We start from the raw sequence: 17,329 nt of genomic DNA, 5'->3' as shown, positions 1-17,329 counted from the left end.
TAATATGCAAGAGATTGGAGAATTGTTTGACCAAGATTTTTACCCACTTAAGTCTTCTGCAAAGTACCTATTCCAAGGCAATAATGCAGTTTCAACTGCTCGTGGGGTGTAAGTGTGGTGCAAGAAGCAACATCTCCCTCAGGGAGTGAGTACATCTCCCCCACAACATTGTTAGCCATGGCTAACCTGAGGTATGAGAGTGCTGAGCTGAGAATTTCTTTCCTCTCCCTTCCTTTGGGAGAAGATGCTTTTTTGAATGAGAATTTAAGAATGAGTCACTGTCTAATGCTATGAGCTGTGTTTATTTTTAAACAAGCATTGTAACAATGTTTATTGTGCTGTGGGTACATATATATGACCATGAATAATGATAGGTAGCTCAAACTGTAAGAGGCCATCACAGTCTCGAAAGAGCTGAATGCTGAGTATATCGTTGGGATGGAGGGATTTTGCTAGCTCTGTGTGATCTAGAATTAGACCAATCTGAGCTAGTCAAGTAGACAAATATGCTCTTCTAAATACATAGCACTTGTGGGTTGAAATTATACCCCATCCTTCCTTCTCTAGTGGGGAGGAGGAAGAAACTTGAAGGTTGCCATCTTTGGCCTGTGTGGATAGAGGTGCGAGTGAAGAGGTGGTCCTAGCTCATTGCTCTCTTGACCTTAAAGGAGAGGAGAGAGGAGGACTGTTGGGACGGGGGGAGGAAGGGGGAAAGGGAAGATGGATGCAGATATTTGTGGGGGGGGGGGGGGATTTGTTCCCTAAAGGGCTTGGGGTGAAGAAGGCTCTAGCTGGTGTTAGCAGCTGAGTCTGTTATTAGTTCTTCTGGATGAAGGCGTGACTGATGTGGGGGAGATGAAAATGTGTGTGGGGAAATGAGGGTGAGTGGAATCTGTTTTTTTGTTTTTTTCTTCAATTTCAAGCATGGGGGAACCTCGCTAATTCGCATTAACTACTAGGATACCCAAGGTGCAATTTACCAAATTTTGCGAATTAGCGAGTAAATAAAATCAAGACTTATGCACCACAAATATATTGATTGTTCATTTTGGCAAGTGTAGCTTAGTCTTATTTGTGACATTATCATAGTGTACTAATATCCTGTAGTATACTTTGTAATTCAGTGAAGTCTTACTAATATGAGACCTCACTATATATTTCAATAGTTCAGAGAAGGGAGAATTAGCGAGGTTCTTCTGTAATTTTGTTGAATCAAAGAAATGAGATCACAGCAATACAATATTGCTTTATAGTGCAAACATACAAAACATTGTTTTTCAGAGTAGTGTGCAATCTATTTTTAAAAAAAAAAATCTCCGTGGATTTTTCCGCAGATTTTCCGCAGATTTCCAGTGGCCCCACTGATACCTTATCCACTCATCACCAAGGTTCGTTTACATTGTAGGCTTTGACAATGACTATGTTTACTGCTAGTTGCCAGATTTGTGACTCTTGTCCATCTGATTTTTTTTTTTTTCACTCATTAACATCAGACTGTCAGGTTTGGTACTGCAGAAGGACTTTATTTATCTCTTACAAGACTGGTTGAAAACTTCTAACCTTCAGCTTTTCTCTTGTTCTTCTATGTCTGTACAGATGGCTCTTAATGCTTTTCCACCTGTCCCCCTTGTTTTTTAGGAGGATATAAATGCTATAGAAATGGAGGAAGACAAAAGAGACCTGATATCAAGAGAGATCAGTAAATTCAGAGACACACACAAGGTAGTATTCTTGTTTTTGCACTTAATACAAATTAGGCTTTTTCAAAATCCAGAAAAACACTATTATAAAATTTAGCAGTACATTGCAATATCACTTAAAATGCTGTTTGTATTAGGTTTAATATACGTAGTTCTTTAGAAGTCARCAAAAGACAAATGCCACGTTAAAGTGGCCCTTGACGTCTTTATGCTAAGATTTTTGATTGCTACTGATTACTTTGCAGTCGTCTCACTTTAACATGAGTAAAGGCAACTTATGTTTCTACACATACATTAAGTCAAGATATTTATAACTAAAGACTAAATGGGGCTGCAGTATAAGACATACACTTGAGTGTGTTTCTGTAGGTAGATTTATAACATAATCCAAGATTTTATGAAGAGTTGAAACGTGAATTAAATTTAAGTCTTTTATTTTAATAGTTCTAAGTTAAGAGTGGGGGAAGATTAAAACTAGGTCAGTGGTTACCAGACTTACCAAAATTTAGATGCATGGAAGAACTGTAAATTCCCATAAAGCTAATCTATTCATTGACCCCCACCATTATGATAGAGATCATATGGTGACTAATGCAAGATGAAACTCACAGCTTGGAAAGTAACATGGAATAGGATGTAAGTATGAGCTTCTGTTTTTTATTATACTTATGGATGCCCCCTCAGAAAAATATGCAAAGGGGTAACTGGCTTGGAAATGTTTGTGCACATCAAATCCCACCTCAGAGTTCCCATGTATAGAAGTTTCTGTTAATGTTAGTGCATCTGTGAATGTTTCTGCTTTGGRGAATGGTACTTATGGATAGTGAAACACAACTATGCATGTAATGTTCTTATTTTAATGTTTAGTTTAAAGTTGGTATTATTTTTCCCCAACAAGACTGGAATGGTCCTTGGCCCAAGGAAGTATCAGCAAACTCCTCTTTTGAGCACACGCTTTTATTTCAAAATACCCCAAGTCAACATTAATGAAAAAGTTGAAGGTACAGCAAGGTGAAGTATGCCTGTGTTATTCACCTTTACCTTGTGTATTCGCTGGGGAGGTACCATGTTGTTATGCAACTGTATCAATGTAAACACAAGTGACTATACGTTGTTGGAAATACACATATTCAGTTTTTCTCTCAGCTAAGTTGGAAATAAAAACCTGCGGAAAAAATTCTAGAAGAAAGCATCTGGAGAAGCTCAGTAATTGAACGTGAAACTGGTCACTGGTGAAACTTCAGTAGAACTGTGTTTAATTCCAAGCCCTAACAAGTCACTGGTATAAAATGCAAACAAGTCATATGCTTAAAAAAAAAGAAAAAAAATCACCAAAACCAACAAAAAAAATGCTTCGTTGTTTCAGAAGCTGTTTGGCATTTTATTGCCTTCAATCTGTATTATTGGGGGGACTATTTTGGGTCTCTTAACATTGAAAATCAACTTAAAGTAGTCATTGTGTGTATTGTATATTATGTTTAAAAGGGGCTGTTGAATCTTATGCAGCTGGCTAGTGAGCACAGTGAACCTTTGCATGTTTTTGGTATGAGATTATAAAACAATAACCGCAGACTGTCAGGGTATCAGCATTGCAGGGGGCGTCCATTTACAGCACGGACGAGTCTGAAGAGAGCTCAAGGTAAGATTTATAATTCTTCTTACCTGTTCATTTCTGTTCATTACTTCAATTTATCTGATACTGTTCCCATTCCATTACCCTTTCAGATCTTCTTGTTTAGATTGATAGAAGTTGGTGAGGTCAGATTTTGATTACAAAATAGAYCCATTTATTTTTTCAATTGGATTTTAAGAAAGAGGACCTACAAAATGGATTTTTAAAACACCAAGACTCTTTTTCTGTGTATATATTTACTTATGTATATATACATATATATTAAAACACTCTCTTGAGAAATTTTCTTTTCTCACTGCAAACAAAAAGAGAGTGGTAAAAAAGCAGAAGTTCAACCAAAGAAATTTCTATTGGAACATCTAAGATAACCTGTAAGTATCAACCACTTCAGCATATAAACTTTTCTTAATATGAAATTTGAGGTAAGTTGGATTTTTAAAAGTTGGCAGCCTAGTTTAACATCTGACCATACTAAGGTTTAACACATAAAGCTCTTGTAAAATATGGTCCTATAGGAACTGGTTTTCAGCCCAGCATATCCTGTAGAATTTAAGTTTTGTTTTTCATATCAGTCTTCTACCAATTTCCTACCATTTTTAGTCCCCTTTTCCTTTTGTGATTTCAATGTATCCAACATCAGTTTGCCTGTATTGTGCTATCAATGCAGTGTAGTTTGACTGGATACATTGATCACTAGTGAATTAGCTTTATTTCTGTAATCCTTTGTTGGTTCTCTGGTCCCTGGCCTATGGCAGAAGAATGCGTATCAGGTAAGATTGCTTTTTAAAGTTGTCTTAAATGCTTTGTTTAAAAGAAAAGAAAAAAAAGAGAGAAAATGCCGTTTCATTGTTCCGGTTTTTAATTTCATTTCAGTGATGGTAAATGTGGAGCCAAAGGGGATAAACCTGTTTATTCTGCTCAATATATATTCAAAAAATGTGGTATTACGGCATCCATCAGGTTGAAATTTGGTATATTTGGTTGTTATTTGGTATATTTGTGAACCGTGTACTTGCTCTTCCTCCCAGAAACATAGCTTATAGGCAAGGTTAATCCAGTGTTGGCGGTCCATGTCCTAGCACAGCATCTGTAAGTTAACACATAACAATTGCTTCCAAGGATGGATTTATCTATCATTCTGTTGATGTATTTTCTATTGTCTTATAGGAATTCTGGTCATAGGAACTGTTTTTAATTGAAAAAAGTGGCAATTTTTTACAATTTTTAGTAGAACTGTAGCAGGTAACCCTTTAGTTTCTGTGTTTCAAAAGAGCTGTTTCCAACTTTTTTTTTTCTTTTTTTTTTTTAAACTCTCTCCATCTTGCAGTAGTGGAAGTTAAGGATTCCGTTCTGCAGAGTCCAGTACTTACCAATGAACAGTTAGAACTTTTTTTTAGGGAGGGAAAAGGGGAAAGGTTGCAGCTCTCTTCACTGTTTAACCACATGCACCACGTGTAAGTGGATAAATTTCTATACCCAAGTTTTCATATAGGATGGTTTTGGTCTGCCAAGACTTTTTGAGAAATAATTCACTGTTCCAGTGAGCATTCCACTCAAATATATTTTTCTAGTTGAACAGAATTAATTTTGTCAGCTAAAAGTTCACTTTGCTTGTACCCAAGTGGCTTACTTCACCTATGGAATTTGTGGCCCACCTGAACCATGATTGGCAGTGCACTGTGTATGTCCAGTTTAGTCAGCTTATAATACAAGGTCAGGCCAGCCCTGCCCTGCTAAGGTTGGAGATTGCTGGTCTGTGTAGATCTATGCTTTTGCACGAAATTTAGTCTTGTGATTGCTGCATTTTGATTTCATACTTACGAGTTCCAAAAAATACCCACCAAACCCTATGTAATATTTCAAAATCAGTGGCGGTTTTGGTATTTCCATTACCAGCCTTGTGTGTTGCGCCGGGAATATCCAGTTCCTATAACTGTGAAATTAACTGTGGAAGTTCTCTTGTTGGTTTTTAGAAACTGGAGGAGGAAAAAGGCAAAAAGGAGAAAGAAAGACAGGAAATTGAAAAAGAACGCAGAGAAAGAGAAAGGGAACGGGAGCGTGAACGAGAAAGGAGGGAGCGTGAAAGGGAACGGGAGCGTGAACGTGAACGAGAGAAGGAGAAGGAACGGGAGCGTGAACGTGAACGAGATAGGGATCGTGACCGAACTAAAGACCGAGACAGAGACCGTGAACGAGACAGAGACCGAGACAGAGACCGTGAAAGGAGTTCAGATCGCAACAAGGATCGGAGTAGATCAAGGTAAATACATTTGAGTTGCTGTTCGACTGCTTCAGTTTTTCCTAGCTTTCTTCATTTAGTGCATATAGTTCACCTGATAGCTGCCTGCTCAAAAAAGAATGGTCCTATTCGAAGATCAGCATAAAAGCAGGAAATCAAATTTTAGAAAATACTGCGTTTATGCAGATCTGAAGAATACTTGATTTCTTCCACAGCATAGAGGAACTGTCATTTGCAGTAAGCAAGCAAGCCAGCCATGACTTAAGTGTGCTGTTTTTCTCTAGAATCTCATTCTAGTCTGTAATGGGTAGTGTTATTCCCACTTGAGGTTCTTTTTTGCCTACATTATCTTTTAGTTTAAGTAGTTTTCATCTTTTCTTGATGCGTGTGTGTGTATATATATATATATATTTAGCAAGAAGACTCCTCTTTCAGTCTTAAACTGTGACTAATCATGTCAGGCTCTAGATGATACCTCCATCCTCTTTGCCAGAGGAAAAAATAGCTGTTTCACTTTAAATTTACATTCCTGTGTGCAAGGTCCAAGTTGTCTGTAAGCCACATAAACATGAAGGATTTAAGTACACTTTTTTGCAGAGTTTTTAGCTTATGCCRTTTGTCTGTGGGGAACTACTAACACAGTCGGATGAGAGTTGCCATGTACTCATTCTTAGTTTCTGTAGAGATCCCTACTTAATGACTGGAGTGCTCAGACAACTACTTTTAGATAAGTAATTCTTGAATGTATTAGAAATATTGATTTATGCTGATTGCTGTATTGGCTAATCATGTTGTACAATTGCACAAGAGAAATAACTTGGAAGATGCTATAAATAGTGCTTTATGTGTTCCAGATTATAACTCTTGATTGAGTGGAGATGAACACTGAATACTTAAATTTGGACCTTTTTATTCCTTTAGAGAAAAAAGCAGAGACAGGGAAAGAGAACGAGAGCGGGAACGGGAAAGAGAACGAGAGCGGGAACGGGAAAGAGAACGAGAGCGGGAACGGGAAAGAGAGCGGGAACGGGAACGAGAAAAAGATAAGAAGAGAGATCGAGAAGAAGATGAAGAAGATGCCTATGAACGCCGAAAGCTAGAGAGAAAACTGCGGGAAAAAGAAGCTGCATATCAAGAGGTAGTTTGGGATTTTTAAGGCTCCCTGGGAAAAAATTACTTCTAATGGTTGATAAAGACTCTTGGTGTAAGATACAACACCATTCCTTCTCCCCCTCTTTTTCTTAAATACATTTTTAATCCCTTGACTGTACCAGTTGGGGCACAGTGCATAAGCCATTCACTCGGAAGAACTTGGGACTTTTTAATTTCAAGGTTTAAAATTATAAACAGTTTGCTTAATTTTAGTGAAGTTTTTTTCTAAACAGTAATCCAAATTACCTTCTGTATACTAYAGCTGTTTTTAATGTTCTTGAGATTGTAGTGTTTATTTTTCTTCTGTTACAGCGTCTTAAAAACTGGGAAATCAGAGAACGGAAGAAAAGTCGAGAATATGAAAAAGAGGCTGAAAGGGAGGAAGAAAGAAGAAGGGAAATGGTAAGGCTCATGTTTGCACTTGTAAATTTTTTCCTTTCTCTTTATGTCCTAYTTAGAATGGAGCATTCTATTGCTATTTTTATGGATAGAGATAGGGCTCTGATTTTGTATAAATGCATGTGTTTGTATACAAAGACTTGAGTTAATAGACTTGTAACAGATGATGTCTAACAGAAGTCGGATTGCTATCAAGAGTCTGGAAAATAAAACTTAGCAGCTTGGGTCTTGCAGAAGCAAAAGAATGAGAATTAGACAGCTGCAAAATACTGTGGTTTTGATCATCATGTTTTACTACATCTGTGACCCTATATTTCTGTCAGATTTTTAGCAAAACCTCTGTGTTCTATATTATGCAAATTGGGGCAGAGCTGTCCTTCTGCTTGCTACCTGCTCATGTACCTGGATCTTGTATAATATCTAAGCATTGAGTAAATTTCTGTCTTTAGTTCCTTACTTGTGAAATCAGCACAGTTATCGATGTAACACTTGGAAATTTTGTCTGAAGTGATACCTCTGGAAGATGGAGACTTCTGTGATCTCATAGTTTTGTCTTAAAGCTTAAAGAAGTTCTTTTAAATAATGGTGATACTCATAATTAAACCAGAGAAGGAGAGAAGATGCAAGAGTCCTAAAGTAGGAAGTGGATTGGGAATTGCTGCAAAGCTGAAAATGCAAAGGGACATGGGAAAGAAGAAAATAGAAGAGAAAATACATTGTTTTACATGGAACTTAATTTTTTCCCCAAAAGCTTGGGGGGAGGAAGAGAACATCTACAAGAATGACTTAAAGTTAGTTTCTATCCATGATCCTCCTGGATGCTGACTGTGGATGACAATGGTAGAGAGCAGTGACAAATTTGGTCCTGAATTTACAATCATAATCGTAATTTGTTTCTCAAAGTCGTTAGCATAGAAATATCATGCTGTTGGCTTAAAGATATTGCTTGGATGCAGACTAGAAATTCCTCATTTATATTCTCCTCCAAGAACTTGTTTTACTTTTTTTTCCATTTTATCAGAGGAAAATAAAATTCTGTTGACCATCACACCCCCTTTTCAATTTTTGGCCTGTGCATTAATGGTGCCACATGGTTTAGATTAATAACACTGTAGGAAAGTGCTTATTGTAGAAGTATCCCTTAGATGTGTTTCTGTGCATAATTCCTTTTTTTTTTTTTTTTAAGCGTGGTTCTTGAAACTAAACAGTACTGACAAAATACACTTAAGCTAGCATTTAAAATGTTCAAAATCAGACTCATGGATTTGAAGAACAATATCTCTGATCCTCTTTGGGACAGGAAAAGGAAGAAAAAAAACTATTAACCCATTGAAACGTTAATAGTAAAATAACACTCTGCACACCAGAAAGATTATACCAGTAGACGTAACAGATGTACTACATGCTATAGAACATACGATAACAAGTTGACAGATTCTTAGAAGATTTATGTCATTTCAAAACCTTTCAATTTTCTGGCTGGAAAACTCTGTGCTTGTAGTTTGAAGCATAGTAGATATTAAATTAATTTGCTAGTAGCATTAGTAAATTTTAAATTCTCAGAAAGAAAGACAAAAATAATTTTGCAGCGTTAATTATGCCTTAAATTCTTGCAGGCAAAAGAAGCCAAACGGTTAAAAGAATTCTTAGAAGATTATGATGATGACAGAGACGATCCAAAGTACTACAGGTATGTCTTGTATTGATCCCTAGTAAGAAAGTTTTCATTGTCCATTTTTTCAAAATTGTGGGGTTTATTGGCACAGGTTTATGGAGTTAACATTTGAGAGGTTATGTTGTGATGTAGGGGTCATATAACCGGCTAAATTATTTCTGAGTCACTGAGTAAGTGGCAGAGGGAAAAGGGAAACTCCTTACTGCTACTTGTTGATGCTTAGAAGTAGCCGCTTCTTCCTATCACTTAATTCATGGGTGAGGCAGAGCAGAGGACAGTGTAATTCCAAAACAAGGGGGATTGCAGGGGAAGGAGTAAAGCATACCTCTAAGCAGTTTGCTTCAAGGAGCCTGTGAATTGTATCAAGAGCAAGCTTGTTCCATCTGTAAGGATGGGGAAAATCCTTCAAATATAGGACTAACCAAAATTTGAATCAGACTAATTTATCATAATTGGTTCTTTCAAGTACAAATAATTTGGTTCTTTTCCTGAGGAAATCTGCAGTCTTATTCTCTACATCTGCTTAATACGATGCAGTAAATACTGTGTAGCAATGTAGGGAACTGGTATCCTAGATTCTTCTGTTACAAAAAATAGAGGACTCCAGATGCCCTTAGGAATTTGATTTTTATTTAATGGGAGATGCATCTATACTGGATATTTCTTGCTTTGACATACGTGGTTCTCTCTGGAATGTTCTTTAATTACAAAATCTGTGTCTTTTGTAGGGGTAGTGCTCTTCAGAAGAGGCTACGAGACAGGGAGAAAGAGATGGAAGCAGATGAACGGGATAGGAAAAGGGAAAAGGAAGAATTGGAAGAAATTAGGCAACGCCTTCTGGCAGAAGGACACCCAGATCCAGATGCAGAACTCCAGAGAGTAAGTAGCTGTTGGTCTGACCAGGGGGGGGGAAAAAAAAAATAATAGTAGTCCCTTGGCATTCTGATGATACTGAGCAAAATTAAAACCTGAGTATTTAATAAGATAAATTTGTTTTTTAAAAAAGGGGCAGGGGCAGTAAGAACACTGGAAACAAAACAAAAATCTCCTTTCCAGATCTATGTTTGGATGGAGTTCAAAAAATAAATTTGGATTAGATTTGGATTAATGGCAGTAGTTGCATGTATTTGTCTTTGACTAACACAGGCTTCTTTAGGAAAAGGAGGGTCTTTAGATTCTTTCAAACAGTGCTGGTTTTTAGAAAGCTTCTTTTTTTGCTAATTGTTTTATTGAAGATGGAGCAGGAGGCTGAAAGGCGTAGGCAGCCACAAATCAAGCAAGAGCCAGAGTCTGAAGAAGAAGAGGAGGAAAAGCCAGAAAAAGAGGAAAAAAGAGAAGAGCCAGAGGAAGAGGAGGAGGAGCCTGAACAAAAGCCCTGCCTTAAACCAACTTTACGACCCATCAGTTCTGCCCCATCTGTTTCTTCTGCTAGTGGAAATGCAACCCCTAACACACCTGGTGATGAATCTCCATGTGGCATTATCATTCCTCATGAAAATTCACCTGATCAACAACAGCCGGAGGAGCATCGGCCCAAAATAGGACTTAGCCTCAAATTGGGCAAGTTTACATTTTATTTTAATGTTCCATGTGGGATCAGAATGAAAAAAAGCCAAGCTGAATAGCCAGTCATTTTTCCAAATATATGGTATTTTTGACATACTCAAACAACTTAGTATATCAAGTTGTTGTTACCTAGATGCTCTCCTTGATTTTTTTCCTATCCAGAAGGTCTCCTTTTATAGATATCTTCTCTCCCAAAATCTGGAGGAGTGAAGGAGAGAAGGAAGTTTTGGCATGCTTAAGAATTAACTTTAAGAATACTTGATCAGTGAACTGGTTATTTTCAGTACAACTTAGTTATTTCCACATAATTTTTCACTTTAATAGATCTCTGAATACCTCTTTTAAAACCCATTGCTACTTTTCATTAATGTAAGTACATTTTAGTTTTAAGCCCCTAAATACTTTCCGTATATTTATTCACAAAGAACCTTTTAAAAGAAGAAGAAAATTGGAAATGAGATTTTCCCCCCTCCCCACCTTAAMGTAGCACAATTAATTGATTAAAGAATTGCAAATAGAGCATGAGTCTGGAGTTCCTTAKCATGTTAGCAATTTTCTAGAATTAAAAAAAAATGTTCTGAGCAGCAGAACTAATGATTTGTCTTCCAGAAGGCTTGTGCATTTATGATTTATTATTTTGATTGAATTACACTAGGACTCCAGCTTGAGCTCTCCCTGTGTTAGATCTTGAATGAAGAGAGTCCATCTGGTATGAGGTTAACTGATGAAAGCTGTATCTTTGGCTTAATCCATCATAATCTCTCAATTCTGTGCTTTGCATTTACTCTAAGGGTTGARCTCATGCTGTAGTCCCCCTCCTCAGTGAGGGTGCTAGTTGGCTTCAGGATAGAGAAAGACCTTATTCTTCATGAATTTTGAAGAAACTCAGCTGAGATCTTTACCTCTTTTGCTATTTGTAACAAAGTTTGAGAGATTAAAATGCTGATGCTAGACGTTCACAGACATTTAATATGAAATCCAATCTTTCTCGATTTTGCAAAAAGCAAACTAGCTTCAGTTGTTTTTATGAATTTGTTATTCTGTCTGTTTGGTTTGTAGGTGCCTGCAATAGTCCTAATCAGCCCAATGCTGTAAAAAGGAAGAAGCTTGCTGTGGATAGCGTTTTCAATAAATTTGATGATGAAGACAGTGATGATGTGCCCCGGAAAAGGAAACTGGTCCCCTTGGATTATGGAGAAGAAGATAAAAGCAATCTCAAAGGCAGTGTCAATACAGAAGAAAAACGCAAACATATTAAGAGTCTTATTGAGAAGATTCCCACAGCAAAACCAGAGCTCTTTGCTTATCCTCTTGACTGGTCAATTGTGGATTCCGTAAGTTGATTTGTTTTAATTGTTCTCAAAAAAGCATAACTTTCCCAAACAAACCTTGGAACTGAATAAAGAGGCAACACACCTGGAACCATGATGGATTGGAGCAGCAGCATCGAATGGAATCAAATACAATTACTGTATTTCTTTTCCATGTACATTATTTATTCTGAAGTATGCTTTATTTTTACTGAACTGCTGCCATAAATTGTCTAACAGTATCGTGGAAGGGGAAAAAAGTCCTCTAAAAACATGTTTGAATGATTGTCAGAAAACAAATAATTGCTGTCACCAAATCCCTGAGAGTTATCTTGAAGTTGCTACCGATACATATTTTTCACTAAACTGTTGTTTGGGTCTTCTAGCTGGCTCTTTCTAGTAGTATTGTTTCAGGACAACAAAGATTATGGAAACTATGATATTCTTCTCTCTTTCAGACATTAATGGAACGTCGAATCAGGCCGTGGATCAACAAGAAAATAATAGAATACATTGGTGAAGAAGAAGCTACACTAGTTGACTTCGTTTGTTCTAAGGTTTTTGTTTGTTTGTTTTAAGTCTGGTTTTTGCTCCCGATTTAAGCAGTAGCAATGACTGCAGTGTCTATATTTGAAGGCAGTATGTTATCTTCTCTGTAGTTTATTGTTCAGCAGAGACAATCAGCATACTTGGAATTAGTACGTAATGATTTACAAGTTAGATCCTTTATTGTTTATGCACAGTATGTACATGCCACATGCTCTCTGTTATCTGTTAGATAAACCTATTGGCTGGATTGATGAAATAAGCAGTTGACAAAGCAGCTGTTACACTGATAGCTTCATCATTAGATTTCAGAGCTAATACTTCATTGGCCATTCCTATTTCTAACAAAAATAGGATGTATGCAAATTTAGGGAAAAAAAATCCAATAGACTAATTTGACATTAATTTTAGATTAACTGGATTAACTCTTTGGAAAGCTTTTTTAGTTGCTATTGTTGTTTTATTAGCAAGCAATTACTGAGGTTCTAAGCTTCACATGAGAAGTCACTCTGAGGCCCCAAATCTCCACCTTTTTGCCATTGGGTGACTTTTTAAAACTAAACTCTGCATAGCTTCTTCCATCAAATTACAACTTGAAAACTTAACAACTTGTTTAAATTGGCATAACTTTATAGCTGTTTCATAAGTAGAGGGTTTCAAAAACTCATGTCAGCTTTCATGGTACTCACATTCATAATGACTTGTCTCAGCTTCCCTTTTAGTGCTACTCTGTGAGAGGCAGACCAGGTGATAGTTTTGTGGGTGCAGGTGGTTAACAGAAAGCAGAAAGTAGAAGTTTAATATTTGCCAAGTTTTAAAATATATTAAAAAAAAATTTTTTTTGAATGTCAGCCTCTAGTCTTAACAGACTACTTACTTGGTTCTGAAAAAATAAAACAATTTGAATACTTTAAATGGCAGATGGAAAATTCAGTTATGAAGAGTGATACAGGGACAATGTCTGTCTGCTCTGTTTTGCCTTTGCCTCCTTCCATTAGGAATTCACTGTTGAAGGAAGGGGAGCTTATTCCTTAAATTAGGAAAGCCCAATTGGAGATGCAAGAATAGTCAGCAGATAGAGTTCTCTGGGGCTTGCTGGAAGTTGTTTTTTGGCAATGAGCTGCAACACTAGCACTGCAATGGAAGTTGATGTAGTTTAAAATTAATTTTGCCCTGGCTATTACTGTGAACTAATGATTTGGAAATACATGTTTCCTATTCGCTAAAATTGTATTAAATGTGCCAAGCATTCAGAATTCTTGAAAAGTAATGATTCAGTTCTTGCTAAAAGATGTTTGTATGGTTTCCCCTCAGTTTTCAAACTAAAAACATTTGTTTCTTTCAGGTTATGGCTCATAGCTCACCACAGAGCATACTGGATGATGTTGCCATGGTAAGCAGAAATTGTGTAACTAATATATCTTCTACGTTACACTGATGCTAACAGTGAATTTTGTGAAATAGTTGGAGTCCATAACAGAAAAATTTTGTGTTCGTAGAACCATGCATACTGTAGGTAGGTATAAAAACAGCTTTAATAAACAGGTTATCCTAGCACTTGGATGACTTTGCGATTATGGCATCTAGGTAGAAAATACTGATCTATTTTCAGAAATTCTCAGTATTCAGAAATGTGGAAGATTCTGTCCCTAACAGGAGAGGAGAATCAGCCGTAACTGTTCTATATCATAAATTTGAACATTTTTCCCTTCCTATTCTTGTAACTAGATTTTTATAATGAGAGTTTTAGTGGGTCTATGCCTAAGTAATGAGTAAAAGGTAATCTTCTCTAGAAGACTGTGAAGGCTCTTGCATTTTGCCTGCTGTTGGAAGAGGGGAACTCTATGAAATAAGGCTAGTGTTTCTCCTTGTTTTCATTCACTGAAAGGTGAATAGGAACCGTTCACTCTCTTCCACTCCAAAAACTTGGAGGTATCACGTTGGTAGGAGCCAGCTTCATAACAGAAGTTAGTAGGTGGTTCTTGGTCTGACTGGTAGGTGTCCTGGGAATCTTCCTGAGAGATGTTGTACATGTTTAAAGTTTACATGTGTTCAAGAGAAGCCTGGATAAGGTTTATTTAGTAGTCCCTCAGTGGAGAAGGGATTACTAAATAAATCAGTATCCAAGGGACTTCTCAAGCTGAAAACGGGTGGAGGCTAGGAGAGAGTTGAGGGAAAACATCATATGTGTTTGTCCTGTTCTTATACTTTTCCCAAGCCTCTTCTTAGTGCTACTTTTGGAGACCAAGGTAGTGGTATTTCTGTCTCATAGTGCTTAACAGCTGTATTTTACAACTATTTAATTTGAGCCTGGCCAAATCTGGTGATCAGTGAATTTGTCTGGGTCCTGCGTTTAAGTTTTATACAGTGCCTCACTTCAAGACATGAGTTGGATTATACTACCTCCACTTAGCTTATTGATGTAAAATGGTTGTTCCCCACACATTTAGTCRTCTTTCTTTTGACTACAACTGACAGACTTTCTGATATGGCTGGAATTAGTCTTTATAACATCATCATAACCTAAAAAAATGTGAATTTCTTACAGGTACTGGATGAAGAAGCTGAAGTTTTCATAGTCAAAATGTGGAGGTTGTTGATATATGAAACAGAAGCCAAGAAGATCGGTCTAGTGAAATAAAGCACGCTCCTTGCTTCTAGGGTTCCATTTCAATTTTTGTTTTTTTCTTTTTTTCCATCATTCAAGGACTTCAAATTTTCTCTGTTCTCAGAGACTTGAGACCTGTATTTTTTTATGTAGAAAATGTGAAATATTTTGCCCTCTGCTCTGAGGCCCCCTTTACCCTTCTCGGTTATAGTTATCTGAATCCTGYATTGGTTCTCTTTATAATTCACCAGGTACAATTACCGGGATGTTTTATAAGCTGCAGCTACTGTACACGCTCTCTGGTAATCTTGTTATGCTATTCTGATTCTTGTAAATATTAAAAAGATGCCCGTTTTGCAAAACATTTGCACTTAATGTGGAACAATGTGAGTTACAGACGAAGACAAATGATTTTACTGCAAATTTATCAGCTTTTTTTGGGTTGTCCTCCCTCTATTTAAGAAATGATCAAAACAATTTAAAAATAAGTGGTTTGAGCTGCTTTCACAGAACAGTGTTGTGTATGCTGTTGGTCACGTCATCTGACTCTGGAAAAAGAGTTCCCGTAGACTTTTTATTCTGACTTGAACCAGCAGCAGTCTTGGTACTTTGCCTATTTAGGTTTACTAATGAAGCTGGAAACCGAATCTCTCCTGCAGATGCTCTGCTTCTTTCTTAGAAAGTGCAAATTGCAGAAGGCTTTTTATTGTTTGCTCAGTTAGAACAAGAGCAGGACTTCAACAACACTATTTAATGTTTTGGGTTTTTTTTTTTTTTTTTTTAATTTAGGATATCTTCTGGTCTGTTTCATTTTAGCCCTTCCCTGTTTATCTCTACTGTCTCCAAAATAATCAGATAATCAGTTTTGATTTTTTTTAAATAAATTATTATTTTTTATTTTTTATTTAGAATTTAGAAAAAAGATTACCTGTTTGGAAAAGTTAAAGGATGTAACTGAACAATAGCAGTTGACAAAACTAAACCTTAGTTTTCAAACAAAGCTGAAGTCTTGTTTTTATGCATACTGTTGAACTAGCCCTGACTCTTGTTTTCTTTAATTGTACTGTAAGCAGTCTCTTGCCCAAGAAAAGAGGGTGATACTTTCCTGCTTTGTCTGTATGGGTTTTTATAAATAGGCTGATGTAGTATAAATGATGAGATGTGCTGTACACTGCATTTTTTATCTCATACCCAGGTAAGATGTCAAATTGATGATGTGCTATGAGCTGTTTTGATTGCAGGATGACTGTGTTCCAGGGAGCAAACTGTCTCAAAACATTTTTAATTTTTAAACACAATTCTTAATAGCAAACAGATTAAGTAAAGCTGTTCCAGTATCTCTATATTGTATTTAACTGAAGGATACAGGTTGACCTGTTCAGAAAACGTAACTGTGACCTTGAGTTACTAGTTCTTTGTATCTGGAGAGGACACTTGAAAACACTGTTCTTAACAAATGGGATCGTGTAAAGGTTCCACCATGTAAATATTTCAGATATTAAAAATGTATATATTTGATTTAAGGGCTGACTTTTTTTGGAGTCCTGTGCAGCATGTGATTTTATTTAACACTGCTTTCTGAATCAAGAACTAAAAAAAATATTCTTAAATTAGTCTTTGGGATTTTTTAATATATTTTATTTTATTATTGTTTTAAACTACCTCCTGATTTACATCAGGTCACTAAAGCCTGCAATTCAGATGTGTTCCTAATGTGTTCTTTCTCATCCCTGTAATACTACACAACACAAAATGTTCTTTTTTTAAACTTGAAGTGTAACGCTCAGATGTTATTTTAAATTGTGCTTGAGTTTGCATGAGGCTGTTTTGTTCCGCATACTTACATGCGGCAAGGCCTTCTTCCTCTTGGGTTTTGTCTTTTTTCCTGCAACTTGATGTACCCTAAGAAATCATTTCCCCATTCTCCCCTATGCAGTTTTGCATCAGCATTAACAAAAATCCTCCAGATTCTAAAGAATTTCAAAACTTGTTCCAGGCTTGTAGAAAAGAGGGAGAGTGAACTTGGTGAGTGCTTTTTGTTTTGCTAATACAGCATTCCATCTCTGTCATTAGTATTTAAACAAGGAAAATGCAACAGAGGCCTTGTAATGCTACTGATGTCCTTGTTTAGATTCTTCAGCGAAAGACCAAGTTGTGAAATTTCAGCTTAATTTCTTTTGTCCTGCATTAAAGCTGTATATTAATCTATTATATTATTAATGGATTAGACATGAGCTTATATTCTTGCTTTCCTGAGGAGACTGAAGGAAGAAAGAGGCTCATCTGGGTGATGAAGACATGTAAAATTTAAACTGGAGTGTTAAATATCCAGGGAAATAAGTAATCAGTACTTAGAAGCAGTTGCGGCATATTAAAAACTTGATTTTTATGGAAGTTAAAATTTTCAGTTGTAGTTGAAGTAGGAAGGAACATTCAGTACAGCATCTGGCTTTTGCAAGTGCTTTAACAAATTTTGCTCTTTCATAACAAAAGGTTTTGTT

At 36.6% G+C, this 17,329-nt stretch overlaps 1 protein-coding gene across 3 annotated transcripts in view; it reads left to right on the top strand.

Annotated features, from left to right (window-relative positions):
• RBM25 (RNA binding motif protein 25) overlaps positions 1-16,351 on the top strand; it is a 35,215-nt gene extending 18,864 nt beyond the window's left edge. For 2 of the 3 annotated variants that reach the window (XM_026078751.1, XM_026078752.1), the window contains exons 8-19: positions 1,335-1,388; positions 1,639-1,722; positions 5,307-5,593; positions 6,494-6,710; positions 7,037-7,126; positions 8,740-8,813; positions 9,527-9,677; positions 10,034-10,358; positions 11,424-11,698; positions 12,133-12,231; positions 13,566-13,613; positions 14,769-16,351. In XM_026078751.1, coding sequence (XP_025934536.1) covers positions 1,335-1,388; positions 1,639-1,722; positions 5,307-5,593; positions 6,494-6,710; positions 7,037-7,126; positions 8,740-8,813; positions 9,527-9,677; positions 10,034-10,358; positions 11,424-11,698; positions 12,133-12,231; positions 13,566-13,613; positions 14,769-14,861 — 1,797 coding nt within the window. In that variant the 3' untranslated portion in view covers positions 14,862-16,351. The remainder of the gene's footprint in view (positions 1-1,334; positions 1,389-1,638; positions 1,723-5,306; positions 5,594-6,493; positions 6,711-7,036; positions 7,127-8,739; positions 8,814-9,526; positions 9,678-10,033; positions 10,359-11,423; positions 11,699-12,132; positions 12,232-13,565; positions 13,614-14,768) is intronic. The other variant, XM_026078753.1, reaches the window with a different exon arrangement.
• Positions 16,352-17,329: the final 978 nt, after the last annotated feature.

The sequence above is a fragment of the Apteryx rowi genome, unplaced genomic scaffold, assembly GCF_003343035.1.
Source record: "Apteryx rowi isolate R43461 unplaced genomic scaffold, aptRow1 scaffold_488, whole genome shotgun sequence".
NCBI classification, from domain to species: domain Eukaryota; kingdom Metazoa; phylum Chordata; class Aves; order Apterygiformes; family Apterygidae; genus Apteryx; species Apteryx rowi.
The sequence above is the reverse complement of the archived record's forward strand: the minus strand, read 5'-3'. Positions and strand labels throughout refer to the sequence as shown.